The following is a 24,842-nucleotide window of genomic DNA, read 5'->3' on the forward strand; positions in this document are numbered from 1 at the left end:
TCCGCTCTTTACATTCTACTGAAACTGCCCTCACTAAAGTCTCTAATGATCTACTATCAGCTAAATCAAATGGTCATTACTCCATGTGTTGTGAGTTCATTTTTCCCTTCACCATTGAGGTCTGATGAGCTCCCTCCTCTAGTGAAAGAAGGTAGTGAGACTGATTACCAAACACCTGGGCAGCTGGATGATGACTGGGTGGCTGGAATTGAGGACTGGATATAAGGCTGCTGACGCCCTTCTTCCTGGCTGGTGATTTTCCTGCTGGATTCTTGGAGACCAGTCTGATTCCTGCATCTCAAAGCTAAGTTTTTCTGCTCTGCATTGTACTTTTCAGTTTTGTTTTTGTTTTGCCTTGATTTTTGGGAGTTCTGCCATCCCCGGCTGGGGGTGAGCTGGATTCCATTTTTGTCTCTGATCTGTTGATATTTTGCTCTGTCTTCAGAATATACCTGAGTGCTGGTATAGTCTTTTGAAGCCTAGCGACTTCAGGGCCTGTTTTTCTTATCAGTCGGTTGGCTCATTTTGATAGGGTTTTTGCGGATGGCAGACAGCAGCTTTCCTATCCTGTCCTATGTAGTTAGCTTGGGCCCCATCATTTGCTCAACCTATATTTCTATCTGTGTTAGTGTTTTCATCTTGCTTCACCGTCATTATATGTTGGGGGGCTGCCTATTGCTTTGGGGTCTGCTCTGGGGCAGTTTAGTTTTTCCCCTTTCTGTCTTTAGGCTATATAGTTCTCCGGCTGTGATCGAGGGGTCTAGGGCACCGTAGGAACCCCCCACGGCTACTGCTAGTTGTTGTGGATAGGTTCAGGGGTCTGCAATCCGATAGCTGCCAACCTCTCTGGTTTTTTCTGGACTTAGCTGGTATTTTGTTTTTTCCTCCTTCGGTGACTCATCATAACATCCATGCTAATTCTCTTGGATCTCTCTGCAGCATTCGACACTGTGGATCATCAGCTCCTCCTCACTGTGCTCCGTTCCATTGGCCTCAAGGACACCGTTCTCGCCTGGTTCTCCTCCTATCTCTCTGACCGCTCCTTTACTGTATCTTTTGCTGGCTCCTCCTCCTCTCATCTTCCCCTTACTGTTGGGGTTCCTCAAGGATCAGTCCTAGGCCCCCCCTCCTCTTCTCTTTGTATACTGCCCCTATTGGTCAAACAATCAGTAGATTTGGTATCCAGTACCATCTCTATGCTGACCACACCCAATTATACGCTTCTTCTCCTGACATCACGCCAGCCTTTCTAGAAAACACCGGCAATTGTCTAAACGCTGTGTCTAACATCATGTCCTCACTATATCTGAAACTGCACCTGTCAAAGACTGAACTCCTTGTGTTTCCTCCCGTTACTAATGTACCTATACCCGACATTGCCATTTCCGTGTGTGGTTCTACTATTACTCCCCAGCAACATGCCCGCTGTCTTGGGGTCATACTTGACTCTGAGCTTTCCTTTGTCCCCCACATCCGATCACTGGCTCGCTCTTGTTATCTGCACCTCAAAAACATTTCTAGAATTCGACCTTTTCTTACTTTTGACTCTGCAAAAACTCTGACTGTTTCTCTTATTCATTCTCGTCTCAACTATTGTAACTCCCTTCTAATCGCTCTCCCTCTAACCAAACTCTCCCCCCTCCAATCTGTCTTGAATGCAGCTGCCAGGATCATATTCCTCTCCAATCGTTACACTGATGCCTCTACCTTGTGCCAGTCATTACACTGGCTACCCATCCACTCCAGAATCAAGTACAAACTTATTACCCTCACCCACAAAGCTCTTCATTGCTCAGCACCACCCTACATCTCCTCCCTTGCTTCAGTATACCATCCTACCCGCGCCCTCCGTTCTGCTGATGACCTGAGGTTAGCATCCTCAATAATCAGAACCTCCCACTCCCGTCTTCAAGACTACACATGTGCTGCACCAATTCTTTGGAATGCACTTCCCAGGTCAATACGATTAGTCCCCAATCCCCACAATTTTAAGCGTGCCCTGAAAACGCATTTATTCAGACTGGCCTACTGCCTCAACACATTAACCTAATCTATCCCTATGTGGCACATCCAAAAGTTTTCTACCATAACCAGGTTCCCCGCATCATGTTCCCACATGCTTTATGCATCCATTAGCCCTCTGCATCCGTACTGTTACACACTTAACATTATGGCTGTTCCACACAATCAGGGCAACTGTTACCACCCACCTTTCGTGTCTCCCCTTTTTTCCTCATAGATTGTAAGCTTGCGAGCAGGGCCCTCATTCCTCTTGGTATCTGTTATGATCTATGTGATTATTGTTATGCTGTAATGTCTATTGTCTGTACAAGTCCCCTCTGAAATGTAAAGTGCTGCGGAATATGTCAGTGCTATAGAAATAAAATTTACTATATTATTATTATTATGTGCACTCCCCCATACAGCACAGTTAATTCTCAATAAGGTGCCATTTCTTATAGCTGCCCGAGTTTCTCCAATCAGGCTCAAGCATGTGGTCTGTCAAGTGCAGTGTGTATAAGAAAAAGAAAAATACTTATCAGCCATTGATGATGGCAAAAACCCAATGAGTTTCCCCCTCTCAAGTAGCGAGGGTTCATCAGGGGTCAAGAGATCGGGGTCCAGTCACCCCCTGGCCAAGAGGCAAATGCAATGTGTCGCTTGCTCCGGGCGCATCCGGCGCCATTATTTAAAGATTCAGCGCCGCAATAGACCACCCACTTCCGGTCTACTATCTTGCATGATGGATGTCAAATGGAACGCAATCTGTGTCCCATAGACCCGGAAGTGTGTCATCGGAGGGAGGGGCTACCTGCGCTGAGCGACGCTGCTGAAAACAAGCATCATGTTCAGCGCCCATCTAATGAAGCGTCATGCTCAGCGCCCATCTAATGAGGTGTGCAGAGACTGCATCATACGTCTCGGGGGCATAGCAACCAAGAGTATATCAAGGTTGCTAAGAGGCGTCATTCTACCCAACGCTCAAAGCCAGTACACTGCGGATAGCGATTTCAACCCACATTTAATATATTTTATAAAAGCGCTGTATCGTTTCAGTTATCATGCCCCAGATGCAGACTGTGGTTAACAATTTATCCCACCTTTAATTTATTTTAGCGCTATATTATTTAATTATCATGCCCCAAATCAGATTACATTTACCATAGAAAGACAGAGCAAAATATTTGTATCCACCAAAAATAAAAATAATAATAATGCATAATGTTATACAGACACAATCATCATAAAGCCCTCAACGGAGCAAAAGAGATATACTGAAACCATACAGGACCACATTGATCACAAGAAGCTAGTAAAATTATATTGTAGGGGTTCTTCCCTTTGTGCTTTCTGGTACACTACTGCCCAATCACCACTCTGCAGCGTCTGAACCTGGGTGAACAACGTAAACTCATGTAATCACAATGCTCCACGACGTTCTTTTATATATATTTTCTCTTTAATTGTGTGTATTTTTTGATAGAGGGAGGGGGCGATAAGTAATCTGAATTATGCTGCAATAATCTTGACTATTTTGCATTAGAAGATTTAGTAGGAATCTGTAGTAGAATGGTGCACATTTCTCTGCATTGCAAACATGTATATAACTATATCTGAGAAGACTCTTACTCCTGATCCAGGGAAGACATTTCCGGCTCCTTAGGCAAACATCCAGCTCTGGTTGCAATAAAATAGAACAATTGGCATGTCAAGGGATCCAATTACAGTACTTTTTAGGGAAAAGATGAACATGCGCTCGTTTTGATATAAGCATGGAAGCTAAACATTAACTTTACAAGAACACAAGTTTGCAAGAAAAAGCACATAAACCGTGGAAACCAACATGGAGAGGAAACCATTGTCCAGGTGAGGAATAATATATTGCATGACATTTACAGAATTCCAGGATGTGCATGAAGGATAGATAGGAAATTCCTACCATACAGAAATGCAGCAAGGAACTAAACTATACAGTGATGAGATAAACAAAACTGCTATTTATCAGCTAGATGTGACATCTGAGATTATATATATATATATGTATATCTATATACAGTATATATATATATACACAGTAAATACCCACAGGGTGGGCCATTTACATGGATACACCTAAATAAAATGGGAATGGTTGGTGATATCAACTTCCTGTTTGTGGCACATTAGTATATGGGAGGGGGGGAAACTTTTCAAGATGGGTGGTGACCATGGCGGCCATTTTGAAGTTGGCCATTTTGGATCCAACTTTATTTTTTCCAATGGGAAGAGGGTCATGTGACACATCAAACGTATTTAGAATGTCACAGGAAAAACAATGGTGTGCTTGGTTTTAATGTAACTTTATTCTTTCATGAGTTATTTACAAGTTTTAAGGACAAATTAGGGATAATTCCTGTAACCTTGAAGAAGAGGGACCGTGTCCCTCGAAACGCGTCGGTTAGAATTGACCCACACTAGCACCCGTCCAGCCTAGCAGCCAGCTATGTGACGTCACACTCCCAGCTTCCTGCAGTTTGCTAGCGGCAGTGCTTTCGGCCGGAGCCCACCGCAAACTTCTTCATACACGCGTCCTTGTATCCCACTCCCCCATGCGCTAGTGTAGCGCCCCCAGGAGTATGGTCACCACACTGGCTTTGCCTTCCTCCAGGGGAGGGTAATTCCAGGCTTGGAGGCAGTGATGGGTCTCTCCAGCAGTAAACCTAATGCACACAACACAGTTCCACTCCAGGACAGCAGGGGGAGCTCTGAACCAAGATTAAGGTGAAGAGTGCTCTCTGAGGGCCAGGAGGAAGTAGGGTGCAGATAGTGTGAGGAGGTCCATCTGTGCAGACGTGTGGAGCGGGGTGGAGGTTGAGCTCCGGGAGGAGAGCTCCCTCACCGCTAGAGCGCAAAGACTGGAGCCTGGTCTCCACGGTGGTACGGATACTAACGGTCCTGCCACAGATACCAGAGGAGTAGGAGGCTGTAAATGCCCTGCTCTCACCAAAGACTTGGGACACAACAGCAATTGAATAGAAAGCCAGGACTCAGGAGAGGAGTCCCCGAGAGAGGCTACAGCTGTCTGTCATACAAGTAAAGTTCTAGGAACATCTGAAGAGAGGCATTTCAGAGTAACTAAGTACTGGAGTGCTTCACACTACAAAGCGCTAGGAAGGAGACTGCACAGCCCTTCTGCTGAGAGAGAATCCTGATCTGCTTCCAGGCTAACCTGCTCCAATACCATCTGTAATCAGGACTCTGGTCTACATATACTCAGTAAAGGTACAGAAACTGCAACCGCTGGGTCTTGTCTGTTTCCTACGCTTTCGGCACTGCTACATCCCCGTGCCAGCTACATCTACACTGCCCTGGGACTACAGCTCCACCTGTGGGGAGCTTTACCATCTAAGCTGCACATACCATCAGTCCCAGCGGATCTGTATGCAGCGTTGGCCTAACACCATATTTGCCAAACACCATGGGTGGCGTCACGAACTATTCTACCATTAACTACATCTCCCCATTGCTTGGGCACCCAGGGCCACGGACCGGGTCACCGCTGCTGTGACACATCCCCCTGACACCGGCCCGGTACCGAGTACCCCACAGCCCTGGGAGGGCGACCCACTAGACCTCCGTCAGCACTCACTAGCACAGTGGGAACGTATTCCTCGGTCTTCACACCGCGGTCCCTTTGCCTGCTAACGAAGCGCAGCATTTCCATCAAGCTCCTACTTACAAGTAAGTACTTAGTTCATTGCCACCCAGTAACAGCGGGTGCCTAAAAGGTGTACCAATATGGTACACAAATCTCTATATCTTTGTTTTCAGCTTTCTTAGAGTAAAGCAGCGCAGTGAATCCACATCTATTGTTTGGTATTTATAAGTATCTCTTTGTTTACAGCCATTGACAGAGGTTAACAAGTGAGAAGCGGATAGAAATTGTGTTGATGTCTGGTGAACGCAGTACCCGGGTCATTGCAGCAGATTTCAATGCAAGACACCCGACGCAAGAAAACTGTTGCCATTCCCATTTTATTTAGGTGTATCCATATAAATGGCCCACCTAAAAAAGTTTGCCTCTTCACTGAACATAATGTTCTGCGTAAACTGAGGGTCCTGTTCCAATTTTTGTTTTGCCCATTCTACAAATTCAGCATGCCCATTACATTTAGGTGTATCCATATAAATGGCCCAACCTGTAATCATATTATATGATATGATTATTTTTTCAGGCAAGTTCACTTAGTCTTGTGATAATGCTAATAAGTGGTTTAATATCTTTTTTTATTTACTACATGCTTGTAAAAAGTTCCCCTATGTTTCACATTAGAAGTTATGTGACCTTTAAAACAAAGGACAAGACCGCGCCTTTTGGACATTGCTGTGGTGTGTGACAACAGAATAGCCACAGTGCCTACAGTGTGCCTGAAATAGTCTGAAACACACCTCCTGTCTCATCATGGGTGAAGCTACTCTCTCGGCTGATCTGCCTCCTCTGATTGGCAGAAGTGTACAAACTCCAGTCTATCACAGGCTCATCTTGAAGTAAGGAGAAGAATGAAAAGTCACCTTTATATTGATGACCTATCCAGAGAATAAGTCATCAATTTCTGGTCGGTGGGGGTGCACCCCCACCAATTATCTCTGTCCACTGCAGAGAGACCCCGGCAGGGTACTGCACATCCACCCCTGTGGAATGAAAAAGAGTGGATCTGAAGAATCCCGCTGCAGCCTCTATACAGTTGACTGAGCTGTGTGGTTCCACGTTGCCGTTGCAACTAACAACATCTATCCGGCACCAAGAACAGCTGATAAGTGGGGTGACGGTTTTTGCATCCCTCTAATCTGATATTGATGACCTATCCTAAGGAGTAGACAACCCCTTTAGTGTTGCAGCCAAATACTTCCTAGAATTACATTTCATTGTCATTGTTGAGGAATGTTACCACTCTTCAAGCATTTTTATTATACCCCTATTATAAAATGCTGTACCTGGTTTATACCAGCTATGTTATCAGCAAATACTGGAGGCAAATTTGTAATCAGCCCAGAAGCTGCGCATGGGACGTACTTGGACGTTCTAACATGACAACGATACAAAACACAAGGCCAAGTTGTCCTGTCATTGGCTATGGAAGAACAAAGTGAAGATTCTGGAGTGGCCATCTCAGTCTCCTGACCTCAATATCATTGAACCACTCTGGGGAGTTCTCAAGCACGCTTTTCATGCTAGGCAGCCCAGGAATTTAAAGGAACTGGAGACTTTTTGCCAAAAAAAGTGGACAGCTATACCATCTGAGAAAATAACCTTATCCACAACTACCACAAAAGACTTCAAGCTGTCGATGTTAGAGGGGGCAATACATGGTATTAAGAAATGGGGTATGTAAACTTTTGATCAGGGTCATGTGGATGTTTTGGGTTGCCATTATGATTTAAAAAGTGAAAACACAGTAGTTTGACAATAAATGGCTTCACCCAACCACTAACCATGAGTGGAGAAAAAGTTTTGGTGTTATCATTCATATTCTCTGAAAAAAAGGTCAAGAAAGCAAAAATTCTGCCGGGTATATAAACTTTTGAGCACAATTGTATACAGTGTATATTTATATCACTGCAGGCATTAAAGGGAACCTGTCCCCTTTTTAGCTACTAAACTGGTTCCATGAGTGCATCTGACATGAAGCTGGGGCTGTACACCCAGAGTCAGTACACATGCCCGGGGAGTGAATTGGCAGTGCTCACGCATGGGATTTGATGTGTGGTTGGTCTGACTTCGGGCCAGTCACTGCAATCAAATGCAATGCTGTGGTCGTGCCTAATTTCAAAAGTACACTGAATGATCCGTGACTGAAAAGATAAAGTCACCACCCCAATGACTGAAAGAAAAGGTATCTGAGGGCATCAAGTAATAATATAGAGTGTTTTTTAAACTCAATACTTTTCTTTTTCTTTGACAAAACCATGTTAGTGATGCACATTGCTGAATTAACACCACACTGGGACCAGCTTAACAGCTAAAAATGAGGATTCATTTCTGTTTGGCTAAACTTTTACCTTGAGAATAAATCTGTAAGTCATTCTTGTTTATTACATTAACAAAAGAATCATTTTTTTTTTCTTCCTGTTCCCCAGATGTTACCAGTGAACATCAAGTTCTTTTCTGTCAAAACTTATTAAACAAAAGATAGAGAGTGTTCTAGCAAATGGCAATGTATTTCCGTGCTCTATTACCAGGAAGAATATGGTCTTGCTGGGTTTATAATAAATAGAGTTAAGTATAAGGAAAGTACAGTCTATATTATACATATGTTTTAATGGAATCATTGCATAGAATGATGAAGCTATTGTTACTGGCAGTGGTGGCCACACTTAGTTTCCCTTTTAACACAAGTATGACATAATTGTGGAAAAAGAGTGTACAGTATAGAGCTTGTGTACTGTGTCTAAATACAGACTATGTGGGTGAGCGACAATAAATGACTTGGAACAAGCAGCAGGGTGGAGAAGGCGCTAGTCATCCACCAGACAGGGAGTGTTACTGGACATTGTGTTAGTGGCTTCAGTTACATATGGCTGGTTAGGAGGTTAGTTACTGGCACTTAGAACTGTTATGGAAACCAAAGAGTTCTTCATGCTGTTGTGAATAAAGTTACTGTTACCTTTTTCTTCGATATGTATTTCTAAATACATACACTTTTTGGAGAAAAAATAGAATACAATAAGATAGTTAGCAGTTTGTGACTGATGGGGGGGAAAGAAGAAAAATGTTATGCTCCTTAGACCCGTTGATTTATTGTGGCCACCAACAGAGGCACCCAAGTACAATGGACAGGCTTGTCTAAACCATATCTACAGCTCCCTCAAGAGTGATCACAGGGTATTACTGTGCTCGGTGTAAGGGGAGACATTGTAATAAATTCTGATTACTGCCGACAAGGAGCCTCCACAAATAAATAGGCTCCAAGATACCACAAAATATATACACAGAAATGTTAATTTACTGTTCAGTAATACAAGAATTTATTGCTCCAAATGCCCTTTTAATTCTTAACCCCTTTTAGCTCTGGATATGCTATATTTTATAACGGAGAACTGTAACATAAGATGGATATGATCAATATAACATGGCATACGATAAATACAAATCCATGTAGAATCATATTAAAAATGAACCCTAATTTTGCATTAATAGATACACTGGTAGCTTTAATGCACCCATTGGAGCATAGAGCCAAAGACAAAACTTTACCCTTACACACAAAAAGTCATTTACAAGCTAGCAAAAATGTGCTTTATGTAAGTCATCATTATAAGCAATCTTGTAGGAGAGTTACCTTTACTGGTATGCTCATAAATGGTATCTATCTTAGAAATGATGGTGTTAATAGCTTAATAAAACACGATACTGTATAAATTAGCAAAAATGTGTAATTTAGCCTATTTAAAGGGAATCTATCTGTCACGAGTTTACCATGATAGAGCGGAGCCAGAAGACCACAGCGTCTGATTTCTCCTACCCGTACACTGATTGCAAGCACTTCAACTTCATATTAAATGGTGCAGGTTTCTTTTAGCACTGCAGGGGGTTAATCTGCTCAGTTGAGAACTCTAGGAAGTTTTCATGCATTAATGCTCAGTTGTTCACTGCTAGTCACTCCCATCTCCTATATAATCTGGGCCCTGGCAAGCACTCATTGCCAGAGCTAGCTGTTGCTAGGCTTTGGGTGTGTGCTAATGCCCCTCCTACTACTTTGGTTTGACCCCATTCTCCACTCCCGGTGTATAGCTCTGTTGCTTGTGTGAGTATATGTAACAACCCTGCTGGCGTCACTGCATGGCCTCCCAGTCCCCGCACATCAACTTACTCACTGCTCCGGGTCATGCTGTGAATTCTGTCTGTTGCCAGTCCTGTGCTCTGTGCCTCTGCTCTCCTGTATGTTTCCTGGCTATGTGTGTATAGGGGGGCGGCGCCAGAACTCTCTGGTTCTTATGCAGTCAGGGTGCACATGTCTAATCTGTCCCTGACCAATCACCTAGAGCCCTTGACTATTTAGTTCCGCCACACCCACTGAAACATTGCCTGTGCAATGTCTAATCTCAGTTAGTATCTTGCTGCTGAGGAAGCCAGGCCCTGTCCTGTGTATTTCCTCCTTCTCTGGAGGAATACTTCTTGTCTTGCTTTGTACCTTGTCTGCCTGCCAGGAGGCTGAATATCCTGGCCCTTGAGTCTTGGTCCCAGTACCTTGTCTGTACTCTGTCCTACCTTAGTCTCCCTTTCTCCTTGTCTGTGGCTTCCTTCCCTGTGTCTTTCCTTGTGTCCTCCCTGTCTGTGCATCTGCACCCTTGCAGCTCCGTCTGTGCATCTGCACTCTTGCAGCTCCGTCTGTGCATCTGCACCCTTGCAGCTCCGTCTGTGCATCTGCACCCTTGCAGCTCCGTCTGTGCATCTGCACCCTTGCAGCTCTATCTGTGCATCTGCACAATGCAGCTCTGTCTGTGCATCTGCACCCTTGCAGCTCTGTCTGTGCATCTGCACCCTTGCAGCTGTCTGTGCATCTGCACGTTTGCAGCTCTGTCTTCTCTGCTGCTGCAGAACTTCTTGCTGCAGTTTCTCCACAGACCTTGTGGTTCAGCTCTACTCTGCACTCCTGCGGCTCCGCCTACTCCGCACTCCTGCCTATATCCATACCTGCACCTCCTGTGTGAACAGGTCCAAATCCTGTTCCAACATACACCACTCCCTCCTGCCTACACCTGCTGTGTGAACAGGTCCCTACCTTGCAGCTCCGTTTGTGCATCTGCACCCTTGCAGCTCCGTCTGTGCATCTGCACCCTTGCAGATCCGTCTGTGCATCTGCACCCTTGCAGCTCTGTGCATCTGCACCCTTGCAGCTCTGTCTGTGCATCTGCACCCTTGCGGCTCTGTCTGTGCATCTGCACCCTTGCGGCTCTGTCTGTTCATCTGCACCCTTGCGGCTCTGTCTGTGCATCTGCACCCTTGCAGCTCTGTCTTCTCTGCTGCTGCAGAACTTCTTGCTGCATTTTCTCCACAGACCTTGTGGTTCAGCTCTACTCCGCACTCCTGCGGCTCCGCCTACTCCGCACTCCTGCGACTCCGCCTACTCTGCACTCCTGCCTCTCCGCCTACTCTGCACTCCTGCCTATATCCATACCTGCACCTCCTGTGTGAACAGGTCCAAATACTGTTCCAACATACACCACTCCCTCCTGCCTACACCTGCACCCGCTGTGTGAACAGGTCCCTACCTGTCACTTCTCATACCATGCCCGCCTGTCCTGTGTCTCCTAGCTGTGCCTGCCTGTCTTGTGTCTCCAAGCCATGCCCGCCTGATCTGTGTCTCCAAGCTGTGCCCGCCTGTCCTGTGTCTCCAAGCCGTGCCCACCTGTCCTGTGTCTCCAAGCCGTGCCCGCCTGCCCTGTGTCTCCAAGCCATGCCCACCTGCCCTGTGTCTCCAAGCCACGCCTGCTTACCCAGTGTCTCAGCCATGCCTGTCGTGTCTACCTGCCTCCCTGTCTATAGCTTCTGTCAAAGTGACTTGTCCCCGAGTGGGACCAGCAGCCATAGCCAGACACCACCCTGGAGTGGCACCCGACAGCTATCTGCCGCACAAGCCTGACCTCACCATCAGAGGCTCCAGTGAAGACCGAGGTAGCTGTCATAGTCACGCCCCTTCCAGGGTAGTCTGGTTTGTGGCACATTGGGGCCACAAACCCCCCGATTCGCGCCATTCAGCCAAGGCGCGAGCATGACAGTATATTTGTATATTTTGTATTTTCCTTTATCCCTGTTTGTATTATCTTGTTAGTCTGGTTGGTGTATTATGGTACACTACTACTCCCCTTTTCCCTCGGTGGGGAAGGGGTACAGAATGAGGGCGGATTCAGGAGCTAAGGCAAGGTACGTGGCCCTGACATCTTCACCATCAGAAGTAATCCGTGGAACAAGGCAAGATAGGGCAACCCTAGTGTTAGGGACGGAGAAGGAGCCCCTGGTCCCGAGATTCCCGAAAACAGAGTCATGACACTATCAATAGAATACACCCTCCTAAGCTGTGTATATGGGCATGCAGTCATTCCAGGACAAATTTACCATGCACCATTGATGAGTATGTGCTACTCGGCAGGGCCTTCCAATAGTTCCAAAAAACAACAGCAAATCCAAAGATATCCAAAGCACCATTGAGATCCTTGTAAAAATCCAACCTTTATTCCAGAATATTTAAAACATCACAGCAGTGAGGAGAAAAAAGTAGAGCAATGTTTTGGCTAAATGGCCTTTCTCAAACCTAATATATTTTAGGCTTGAGAAAGGCCGTTTGGCAGAAACGTCGGTCACTGCTGTGATATTTTAAATATTCTGGAATAAAGGTTGGACTTTTAGAAGGATCTCAATGGTGCCTTGGATATCTTTGGATTTATATGGGCATGCAGGTCCTAGAAAGTTGAACAAAATGATATACGTGATCTGATGTCTTATTCCTGGGGAATCCACGTTTTGCTTGATCTTCTGACATCTATGACCTATCAGGAGAATGGTTTTACATAAACTGCTGAGAAAAACTGAGCTAAAGTAAATGTGAATAGGTAATGTAGGAATCTACAGAGCTCACCCTTAGGGTTTTTTTCACAAATAGGATCATCACTTAGACTTGCTTACATCTGAGAACCAATGCTATGTGACATGAAGAAATGAGTTTAATTACTACTTCTCATTGAAAACAATCTAATAAAATTTTTTCTTGGTTTCAACTAGTGAACAAGTTCTAGACATGCTATATGGGACAAGTTTCTATATATATGAATGATAATTATTCACATTTTTGCATCTTGTAAAAGACCTTCATTACATTCCATTTTCATTACAAAAACACATACTATACATAGAGCAACCCCATTGCCATGTAGGCAAGCATTTTCTTACTTCTCTGCTTCAGTTTCTTTCAGTTCTTTATCCAGTCTGCATCAGCAATTTTTTTTGCAGTAATAAAAAGAAAAACAAAAGAAAAAAAGGGGGAAAGAAGCAAGCATAACATAAGCAAAGCCAGATTTGAGGGCAGTCGTAAATTTTTTTAAGGTTGCATTACTCATTTGCAGTTCAGATTGTCCTGTGCTGTAGGGAGTGAAGATGCAATCTAGGCACTGTTACATCTAGTACAATTTCCACATGCATTGGCAGCTCTTCTCAGTTTCCAGCTTATCTACGGAAGCAGCCCCATCACTTCAGGGTATTCTAAACTTAGATGTTTTTGGATGGCTGATTGCAAGTCTATCATTGGGAGAACTTGTGACTCTGGTCTACAAAAAATAATTGTTGTTCTGTGACTACAACAGTTCAGACATTATTTAAAAAGAATATGTACTTTTACTGGAATTTAAGGGTTTCTATAGTGAATAGAATATCTTTTAATGAGAAAGCATCTAATAGGGTCTGTTTTATTATATGCTTTTTGTTACACAGATCTCAGGGATTACCACCTGCAGCATGTGTATGTAGTATCCATCCATGCATAGATTTGCTCTGTATGATGCCATCATCTTTCCACTACTCAGACAACACCTTATCAATTACCGTATTCCCCAATGTAAAATGATATCATTGACCTCGGCAGTGGGACCCGCATAATATTATGACATGTGAGCCCTGCACCTAATCAACGTCCACTAATAGGCCACTTCACTCTCCCTTTATTCTGACATCTGGAAGAAGTCAGAGCTGCTGCTCTCTGATTTCCTCTGGATGTCAGTTATATGTGAAGGAAGTGAGAAAGAAGCTGCCCAACAGTGTCCTTCACATGTCATAATGTCACAAGAGCCTTAGGAGACTGGTGCCTATATCATTGGATATCTGTCTGTCATTATTTTACATCGGGAAATACAGTTAGGTCCATATATATTTGGACAGAGACAACATTTTTCTAATTTTGGTTCTAGACATTACCACAATGAATTTTAAACAAAACAATTCAGATGCAGTTGAAGTTCAGACTTTCAGCTTTTATTTGAGGGTATCCATTAAAATTGGATGAAGGGTTTAGGAGTTTCAGCTCCTTAACACCTGTCCATGAAAATACCTTGGAGTCAATTGTCCAATTACTTTTGGTCCCTTTAAAAACAGGGTGGCACATGTTAAGGAGCTGAAACTCCTAAACCCAGCATCCAATTTTAATGTGGATACCCTCAAATGAAAGCTGAAAGTCTGAACTTCAACTGCTTCTGGATTGTTTTGTTTAAAATTCATTGTGGTAATGTCTAGAACCAAAATTAGAAAAATGTTGTCTCTGTCCAAATATATATGGACCTAACTGTATTTCCCGATGTAAAATAATGACAGACAGATATCCAATGATATAGGCACTAGTCTCCTAAGGCTCTTGTGACATTATGACATGTGAAGGACACTGTTGGGCAGCTTCTTTCTCACTTCCTTCACATATAACTGACATCCGTAGGAAATCAGAGAGCAGCAGCTCTGACTTCTTCCAGATGTCAGAATAAAGGGAGAGTGAAGTGGCCTATTAGTGGACGTTGATTAGGTGCAGGGCTCACATGTCATAATATTATGCGGGTCCCACTGCCGAGGTCACTAATATCATTTTACATTGGGGAATACGGTAATTGATAAGGTGTTGTCTGAGTAGTGGAAAGATGATGGCATCATACAGAGCAAATCTATGCATGGATGGATATTACATACACATGCTGCAGGTGGTATGGACCTAACTGTATAGTAGGGGTTGTCCAAGTAATGAACAACCCCTTTAAGAGAGCTGGATAAAGTTTATTCAAAGTCACTTCAAAACACACAGAAGAGTACTATAGGAACCCTTATTCCTATAAATTAATGAAAATAATTAATTGTTTATGGGACTGATGTAGAGTGCTAAGCACAGAGCTTGAATATCTTCGGCTATCCCCTAGAAAATTAATGGACTAGTGGCATGCATCAGGTGGTTCTCCATTTTAACTGGACATTTCAGGGCCCTGTTCTCTGGATGATCCATAAGGTCCCAGTTGACAAACCTCCAATAATCAGTAATTTATCACATATCCTGAGGGACTCTTGTAATCAATGGGTCCTGTTAGGACTCAATGAACTCTGTTTAGGTCATGGCTCTGTTAAGAATGGTAGCCATGTCATTAATCTAAACAATTACCAGCACAATTAAATGGCAATAAGAGGAAAGACAGCAAATCCAGAACCTTGACTGGCAATATGGACAATATCTTTGACAATTAAGTCAAGCTTGGTGTTCCATTGAGTCACTTGCAAAGGTCCAGAGATTTAGTGGCATACTCATTTCATCTCTTTGAAATTTAGAGACAATGGGAGTGAATATAAATTGTTATATTGTACCTTTTTCTGCCTATGCTGTCATGTTCAGGTTGAACAACCCTTTTAAAGTTGTTTTCATGGTGGTGCTTATTTTACTTAATTGTAGAGCACTTCAGGATGTTGCATGATGGAAACAGAAACTAACTATTCACCAAATATTGCATTTGGATTATGCCTATTTAATTAAAGGGAACCTGTCATGACCTGTAAGGTCTTCTGCCTTCCTTCCCTATTCACCACCTGCTGCCTTCCTCATTGTCTGAATGACAGGTCATTCTTGTTTCAGTGACCTGCTTTCCCTACCAAGATCTTCAAAAGTGTTGTCAGTGGCTGGAGGGTAAAGCAACATGCGTATAGGGACTCACTGAATATAGTGAGGTCAAGAGGACATAATTACGCATGCACCAACACAGGCACTAATGGCGCTTGAACCAGTTGTTGGTCAGAGGAGGCAGGTCACTGAAACGGCAGGCGGAGAGTAGTGAGGCAGGACAAAGGCGATGCAATTTGATTGTCCCACCCCAACGCATTTGTGGCTCATTTACATAAGACTTCTATGCGGGATTACTGAGGAAAATAAAAACTGATTTCTACAATCAAGGTTTGAATTTAATCAGCCTCAAGGCCCCTGTACATCCAAGTAATTAGTTTGAGCGGTTGTGACAAAGACAATATAACAGTAACTTGCATGTGAAGTCTTGGTTCTTCTTTAGTGACCTATCATTAATGTGATGTTTTATAGAATTTTGTACACTTTTAATATCACAAAAACTTCTTACAATGTAATAAACGTAAGGAAAACTACACGGAATTAAAGTGTCTCTAAGTTTATTTGTAGAGGATCCAATATAAAATGTTTCACAAGTCTGTGTTTGCATAAAAAGGATTATATTTGCAAGTGCCTTCATTGGAAATGTGCAGAAGGACCTTCAGTCCCCAAGCCTGGTTAGCAGGAGGGGGCCAAGCAGAAAGAAGCAGGCAAGGAGAATACATGCCAACTGCATAAAAAAGCAACATATCGCGTTACCATAACGCAAGCTGCAGCCCAAAAGAAGAGTTACATTGTGGTGTCATTTTAGTCATGACTCTTAAAATCTTGCAGTACAAAGCCTCCTTACACATGCAAGTATTGATTCTTATTGCTGGGAGCCCAAGCCAAAATGATGCACATTCTTGCACTGGTGTTAGAAGTATGGGCTGTGATAAAGTTACCTCACGTTCCTTGGGAAACACCTTGTTTCTTCATACCTTCCAAAAGAAAAGTGATTGAGTGGTGACAATAAGGTGCTGTGAGTAGTAGCAATAAGGTGTGGGGATTGATAGTAATAAGGTGTGGGGAGTGGTGGAAATAAGATGTGGGGAGTGGTGGCAAAACGGTGTTGGGAGTGGTGGCAATAAGGTGTGGGGAGTGGTGGCAATAAAGTGTGGGGATTGCTGGCAATTAGGTGTGGGGATTGGTGGCCATAAGGTGTGGGGAGTGGTGGCAATAAGGTGTAGGGATTGGTGGCAATAAGGTGTGGGGATTGGTAGCAATAAGGTGGGGAGCGGTGGTAATAAGGTGTGGGGATTGGTGGCAATAAGGTGTGGGGAGTGGTGGCAATAAGGTGTGGGGATTGGTGGCAATAAGGTGTGGGGAGTGGTGGAAATAAGATGTGGGGAGTGGTGGCAAAACTGTGTTGGGAGTGGTGGCAATAAGGTGTGGGGAGTGGTGGCAATAAAGTGTGGGGATTGCTGGCAATAAGGTGTGGGGATTGGTGGCCATAAGGTGTGGGGAGTGGTGGCAATAAGGTGTAGGGATTGGTGGCAATAAGGTGTGGGGATTGGAAGCAATAAGGTGGGGAGCGGTGGTAATAAGGTGTGGGGATTGGTGGCAATAAGGTGTGGGGAGTGGTGGCAATAAGGTGTGGGGATTGGTGGCAATAAGGTGTGGGAAGTGGTGGAAATAAGTTGTGAGGATTGGTTGGCAATAATTTGTGGGGAGTGGTGGCAATAAGATGTGGGGATTGGAGCCAGTGGGTAACATGTTGGTGTACAGCTACATCCTCAGATATAATATGACTGTAGATTTCATAGCTTCGCAAATATACCAAAACTAAATACTGTGCAAAAGCTATTGACAGTTTCCTACCTACATTTGTAAAACACCTTTCTAGTGATGTAATAAGGTTACTCTCAAGTTCTTTATTCTGAACGACATTGGCTTGTAAAGGTCTGGCCATGGTTTGTGCTTCCTCCTAGGCTTTCCTCTCTAGTGTGTAGAATCACATTACATTTTACATTGCTGGATCCTTCACTGGAGATCTAAAAGACAGCAAGGACTATGGCTGGTCTGAGCAATATTGTTAATGAAAAGGAATTACTAAAACAATAATTCAGAGCAATCTTGCACTATAGTATTTCTTTATAATTGCAGATACACTATAATACATCCTAAATACGTATCAAAGGCTCTTCAAAAACTAATCCCATCAGTTCCATCTGCATAGTTTATGTCACATATTCATCAGAATTAAAGGAATGAATATTAAAACGTCCTGTGCCTGAGGCTGGGATAGAACAGAGGGTTAGGCACATGTGACTCACAAGGTATTGTCAAGTGTTTTCAGAAGCAATTCAGGTACTGCTGCACCTTTTTCTTATCCTAATGAGTACGGGTGACGTGTATTCTAGAAGTGATGAAATTATTGCATGGGAGTTTAAAAAAAAGTTCCCTGTTCTTACAAAATGCCTATAAAAAAAGCAAACAAACCATAATTGCTACTGCTGCGATCTGTATCGACATAAACTGTAAAACTATCATGGTGTTTATCCTGCACATTGAACTCTATTATATAAAAAAGACAGAATTGCATTTTTTCATCTCATCTCTCCCCAAAAAAATTATAATTAAAGTAATCAAAATGTTGCATATACCTCAAAATGGAGGCAATAAAAACTCCAACTCTTCATACAATAAACAAACTGTCATAAAGCTACATTGATGGACATAATATAAAACATATTATGGCGTTTGGATCGATTTGTTGAAAGTGGATAACGAATATTTTTTTATGTGTGCGCAGAAGATGTAAAACTGATAAGAAAAGTGTGCTTTCAATTTCAGTAATATTAACAACCAATAAAGTTCGAATAAAGCCACTATTGACAGAGGAATAGAATTGTTCAACTGTGAACATGGGATCATTGCCAAAGAAGACTGTAGAAAAGCGAAAATATGCTACAAGAAATTTCCAAATCATTGCATTCTAGTTTTCTTAACATTTTAGACAGTTTCCCAACTTTTTTGGAATTGGGGTTGTCAGTTAAATAGTTTTAAGCGGGTATTGGGAACTTGTCAGGTCTAGAAACACTATTTACCTGCAGATACATAGTTATAGAGGACCTTTCAGCAAATTTTTCATGTTAAACTAGGCACGCAAAGAAATAGTGGCTGCAGAGAGGAATTCATTTTTATTTTTTGCCTTTCCGCAAAACCACAGATAAATTAAGACTACATTAGGGATACCATATTAATGAGGAAGAAGAATCCAAGATGAAACTCATAAATGGCTCAAACTAAAACCCATACTACATTATTATTTCATAATAGCCTGCGTTGTGCTATATAGGTACAAAAAATCTAAATATTTTTGCATGTACCTTATGTGTAAAGTCTGATTATTTTTCAATCTTTATTATAAGCTCTTTTACATGACCAGTGAAAATCTGGTGCAATTTTTAATCAAATTATGTTTAATGACCATGTTTTATACCACATTGACCTTAGAACTAAACTTAGTGACTAATTTAAACATTAATAACTTAACTGTGATATCATCAGATCATTTTAGTAATTTAATAGTTGAATAGTAAATTTAATCGGGAACTTTTTCAAAAATGAAAATTTTGCCTCGTAAAGTGCATGGTGAAGTTAGCTTATGTTTGTAAGCTTGCCTTCAAAGTCATGCCAAGTGTAATTATAGGAAAATTCTACTTATCCAGTAGTAAATTTTAATAACATTTTTTACTTTCTATCCATATTTTAAGTTAATGCTAATTATATAGGTGTTTAGCCAGTAACACCAATAGCATGTGTGTGTTCTCAGTGGGGAAAGGGGAGTGAGCTTCTACTAGACACTTCTGACAGCCGCTAAATTCCCATGTCAAAATGTAATATCTGACCCTTTTATCCATGACTAGAGTTGAGCGACTTTTGTTTTTTTAGGGTCGCGTTTCATTTCGTGAAACCCGACTTTTCCAAAAGTCGGGTCGAGCAAGATCGTCCGATTATAGGGAAAAGTCGGGGTCGTCCCGAAACACGAAACCCAATGTAAGTCAATGGGGAATAAAAGTCGGCAGTGAGAGGAGGACAGGAAACACATCTACAGTGCCCATTTGAATGCCAAAAGCATCAATTCTTCTTACTTAAGCTTGTCAACCTTAATTAACTTCATAATACAAGTTACGCACTGAAAAATGGGGGTTATTTGGCTAAAGTTGTGGGGGGGAGGGCTGGCTGCAGGTTTTCATGTGCCTTGGGCGAAAGAGCGCCCCTTTAACACATACCACAACTCATCAATGATCATGCTCCGATACGGCAGAGAAATAGCGGTATAGTACAATGAAAAATACTTCACTTTTTACATCTCATGACGAGGCCCATCTATTTCTCCATACAGAATCATTGGTCCCATATAATGTTTGAAACAGTATATGATGAGCTCCACATAATGCTACAGTATATGTTGGTCCCCATGGATGAAGCTCCACTGTCTTATGGGCCCAAATAATGCTCCAAACATAATGGGCCCCATTTCTAATGCTCTAGTGTATAATGGGCCCTGTAAATGCTGCTCCAGTGTCTGATGTCCACCTTTGGAATGTTCCAGTGTATGGTGGGCCCAATCTATCATTCTCCAGAGTATAGTGCTCCCCAAAAATTGCTGTCCCAACATTGAAAACAGTCAAATGAGTCTCCTCGCTAGGGAATCCCTGGACTAGTCTGGACTCCTCGTCGTCCCCATCTTCCATCTCACTGCACAGTATTTCAACCTTGCAAGTGCTGTGATCCTGAGCAAGCAGGGGGGGCCCACTCGTTGGCGACGGCACTGGCACAGGGCCCCTGATAGTACGGTGGTGTGTCTGATGGCGGGTGGGCCGAACCTGCACTTTCATCTGCAGCTTCCTCTTTGTCACCGTGTAAGATGGAACTTGTATATGAGAAGGGTAACCTGAGTTTCATCAGGGTCAGATTCAGGCCGTGTAGCGTGAGAGGGGAATGTAGTGGTCTGGGTCAATGTACCAGCAGATTCATCGAGCAGTCGCTGGGCATCAGTGCACTTGTGTCGCCCCCAGGAGTACGGTCGCCACAGTGGCATTACCTTCCTCCTAGGGAGTGTGATGTCATGCTTGGGAGCAACGAAGGATCTCTCTAGCAGGTTAACTGATTGGGCGGCGTTATTCCCACGAGTCATGACCCTCCAAACAGCGTTCATGAAGGCAAAGTGTTTGTTTTACGTGGGCAGTATGGTTGCAAAGCTGAACCTTAAAGGAATGTCCAGAAGGGCACCACCAGGAGTGGAGCCTACGGTTAAATTCGACTCCACCTGGGAAACCTCAACCATGCCAGCTACAGAACAGATGCACACATTGCAAGCTTAATTCCGTTAACGAACGAGACTCCGTCATGCCCCGCGGTCCGAGTCCGGCTTACTAGAGGGACACGTGAGGCTCTGGAACATGAGATTGGCCAATAACTGGTGTGTCATGCCCTTACATGTCCGTGGCTGCACGTGCGCTACACTGAAAAGGCCAGTGTTTGTCGCTTACAGGTGCAGATAACCCGCTGAACAACGTTAGTGATGGGGATCACTGAGTGATTACAATTATTACCCGCGAACAATGATTTCCCAGTAAGTGCAGGTCAACTGCAGTTCCGGAATTAGGCCTAACCGTCATTCCTGAAAAAATGAAAAACTTACGTGTGCAAACCACAGGTGCTGTAGCTTGCCAGCCATTCTCACGCCCAGTATGGATTACACGTGATTGCACAAAGGTTAGAAAGGGTACCGTATCCCCAGATAACATGTATGGATAGCGTACACATTCAAAATATATGTCTCAGGAGGCAGGCTCAGACGGTGTCAGGCCCAGTATGGATTGCACGTGATTGTACAAAGGTTAGAAAGGGTACCGTATCCCCGGATAACATGTATGGATAGCGTACACATTCAAAATATATGTCTCAGGAGGCAGGCTCAGACGGTGTTAGGCCCAGTATGGATTGCACGTGATTGCACAAAGGTTAGAAAGGGTACTGTATCCCCGGATAACATGTATGGATAGCGTACACATTCAAAATATATGTCTCAGGAGGCAGGCTCAGACAGTGTCAGGCCCAGTATGGATTGCACGTGATTGCACAAAGGTTAGAAAGGGTACCGTATCCCCGGATAACATGTATGGATAGCGTACACATTCAAAATATATGTCTCAGGAGGCAGGCTCAGACGGTGTCAGGCCCAGTATGGATTGCACGTGATTGCACAAAGGTTAGAAAGGGTACCGTATCCCCGGATAACATGTATGGATAGCGTACACATTCAAAATATATGTCTCAGGAGGCAGGCTCAGACGGTGTTAGGCCCAGTATGGATTGCACGTGATTGCACAAAGGTTAGAAAGGGTACCGTATCCCCGGATAACATGTATGGATAGCGTACACATTCAAAATATATGTCTCAGGAGGCAGGCTCAGACGGTGTCAGGCCCAGTATGGATTGCACGTGATTGCACAAAGGTTAGAAAGGGTACCGTATCCCCGGATAACATGTATGGATAACGTACACATTCAAAATATATGTCTCAGGAGGCAGGCTCAGACGGTGTTAGGCCCAGTATGGATTGCACGTGATTGCACAAAGGTTAGAAAGGGTACCGTATCCCCGGATAACATGTATGGATAGCGTACACATTCAAAATATATGTCTCAGGAGGCAGGCTCAGACGGTGTCAGGCCCAGTATGGATTGCACGTGATTGCACAAAGGTTAGAAAGGGTACCGTATCCCCGGATAACATGTATGGATAGCGTACACATTCAAAATATATGTCTCAGGAGGCAGGCTCAGACGGTGTCAGGCCCAGTATGGATTGCACGTGATTGCACAAAGGTTAGAAAGGGTACCGTATCCCCGGATAACATGTATGGATAGCGTACACATTCAAAATATATGTCTCAGGAGGCAGGCTCAGACGGTGTCAGGCCCAGTATGGATTGCACGTGATTGCACAAAGGTTAGAAAGGGTACCGTATCCCCGGATAACATGTATGGATAACGTACACATTCAAAATATATGTCTCAGGAGGCAGGCTCAGACGGTGTTAGGCCCAGTATGGATTGCACGTGATTGCACAAAGGTTAGAAAGGGTACCGTATCCCCGGATAACATGTATGGATAGCGTACACATTCAAAATATATGTCTCAGGAGGCAGGCTCAGACGGTGTCAGGCCCAGTATGGATTGCACGTGATTGCACAAAGGTTAGAAAGGGTACCGTATCCCCGGATAACATGTATGGATAGCGTACACATTCAAAATATATGTCTCAGGAGGCAGGCTCAGACGGTGTTAGGCCCAGTATGGATTGCACGTGATTGCACAAAGGTTAGAAAGGGTACCGTATCCCCGGATAAAATGTATGGATAGCGTACACATTCAAAATATATGTCTCAGGAGGCAGGCTCAGACGGTGTTAGGCCCAGTATGGATTGCACGTGATTGCACAAAGGTTAGAAAGGGTACCGTATCCCCGGATAACATGTATGGATAGCGTACACATTCAAAATATATGTCTCAGGAGGCAGGCTCAGACGGTGTCAGGCCCAGTATGGATTGCACGTGATTGCACAAAGGTTAGAAAGGGTACCGTATCCCCGGATAACATGTATGGATAGCGTACACATTCAAAATATATGTCTCAGGAGGCAGGCTCAGACGGTGTCAGGCCCAGTATGGATTGCACGTGATTGCACAAAGGTTAGAAAGGGTACCGTATCCCCGGATAACATGTATGGATAACGTACACATTCAAAATATATGTCTCAGGAGGCAGGTTCAGACGGTGTTAGGCCCAGTATGGATTGCACGTGATTGCACAAAGGTTAGAAAGGGTACCGTATCCCCGGATAACATGTATGGATAGCGTACACATTCAAAATATATGTCTCAGGAGGCAGGCTCAGACGGTGTTAGGCCCAGTATGGATTGCACGTGATTGCACAAAGGTTAGAAAGGGTACCGTATCCCCGGATAACATGTATGGATAGCGTACACATTCAAAATATATGTCTCAGGAGGCAGGCTCAGACGGTGTTAGGCCCAGTATGGATTGCACGTGATTGCACAAAGGTTAGAAAGGGTACCGTATCCCCGGATAAAATGTATGGATAGCGTACACATTCAAAATATATGTCTCAGGAGGCAGGCTCAGACGGTGTCAGGCCCAGTATGGATTGCACGTGATTGCACAAAGGTTAGAAAGGGTACCGTATCCCCGGATAACATGTATGGATAGCGTACACATTCAAAATATATGTCTCAGGAGGCAGGCTCAGACGGTGTCAGGCCCAGTATGGATTGCAAGTGATTGCACAAAGGTTAGAAAGGGTACCGTATCCCCGGATAACATGTATGGATAGCGTACACATTCAAAATATATGTCTCAGGAGGCAGGCTCAGACGGTGTCAGGCCCAGTATGGATTGCACGTGATTGCACAAAGGTTAGAAAGGGTACCGTATCCCCGGATAACATGTATGGATAGCGTACACATTCAAAATATATGTCTCAGGAGGCAGGCTCAGACGGTGTTAGGCCCAGTATGGATTGCACGTGATTGCACAAAGGTTAGAAAGGGTACCGTATCCCCGGATAACATGTATGGATAGCGTACACATTCAAAATATATGTCTCAGGAGGCAGGCTCAGACGGTGTTAGGCCCAGTATGGATTGCACGTGATTGCACAAAGGTTAGAAAGGGTACCGTATCCCCGGATAACATGTATGGATAGCGTACACATTCAAAATATATGTCTCAGGAGGCAGGCTCAGACGGTGTTAGGCCCAGTATGGATTGCACGTGATTGCACAAAGGTTAGAAAGGGTACCGTATCCCCGGATAACATGTATGGATAGCGTACACATTCAAAATATATGTCTCAGGAGGCAGGCTCATACGGTGTTAGGCCCAGTATGGATTCTACGTGATTGCACAAAGGTTAGAAAGGGTATCGTATACCCGGATAACATGTATGGATAGCGTACACATTCAAAATATATGTCTCAGGAGGCAGGCTCAGACGGTGTCAGGCCCAGTATGGATTGCACGTGATTGCACAAAGGTTAGAAAGGGTACCGTATCCCCGGATAACATGTATGGATAGCGTACACATTCAAAATATATGTCTCAGGAGGCAGGCTCAGACGGTGTTAGGCCCAGTATGGATTGCACGTGATTGCAC

The 24,842-nt window shown here is 43.8% G+C and overlaps 1 protein-coding gene across 11 annotated transcripts in view; it reads right to left on the reverse strand.

Moving 5' to 3' along the window:
- The window catches only part of PRUNE2 (prune homolog 2 with BCH domain), a 289,573-nt gene that overhangs the window by 11,178 nt on the left and 253,553 nt on the right, over window positions 1-24,842 (reverse strand). For 2 of the 11 annotated variants that reach the window (XM_073543795.1, XM_073543793.1), the window contains 3 exons: window positions 16,553-16,588; window positions 12,929-12,964; window positions 3,631-3,678 (listed from right to left, as the gene is read on the reverse strand). The exons of 1 other annotated variant lie outside the window; for it this stretch is intronic. In XM_073543795.1, coding sequence (XP_073399896.1) covers window positions 3,631-3,678; window positions 12,929-12,964; window positions 16,553-16,588 — 120 coding nt within the window. Of the gene's footprint in view, window positions 1-3,630; window positions 3,679-8,645; window positions 8,680-12,928; window positions 12,965-16,552; window positions 16,589-24,842 lie in introns of all 11 variants that reach the window. 8 more of the 11 variants (XR_012220025.1, XR_012220026.1, XM_073543797.1 and 5 more) reach the window with 8 other exon arrangements.

The sequence above is a fragment of the Dendrobates tinctorius genome, unplaced genomic scaffold, assembly GCF_039654945.1.
Source record: "Dendrobates tinctorius isolate UK_male_01 unplaced genomic scaffold, ASM3965494v1 ptg000134l, whole genome shotgun sequence".
NCBI lineage: Eukaryota > Metazoa > Chordata > Amphibia > Anura > Dendrobatidae > Dendrobates > Dendrobates tinctorius.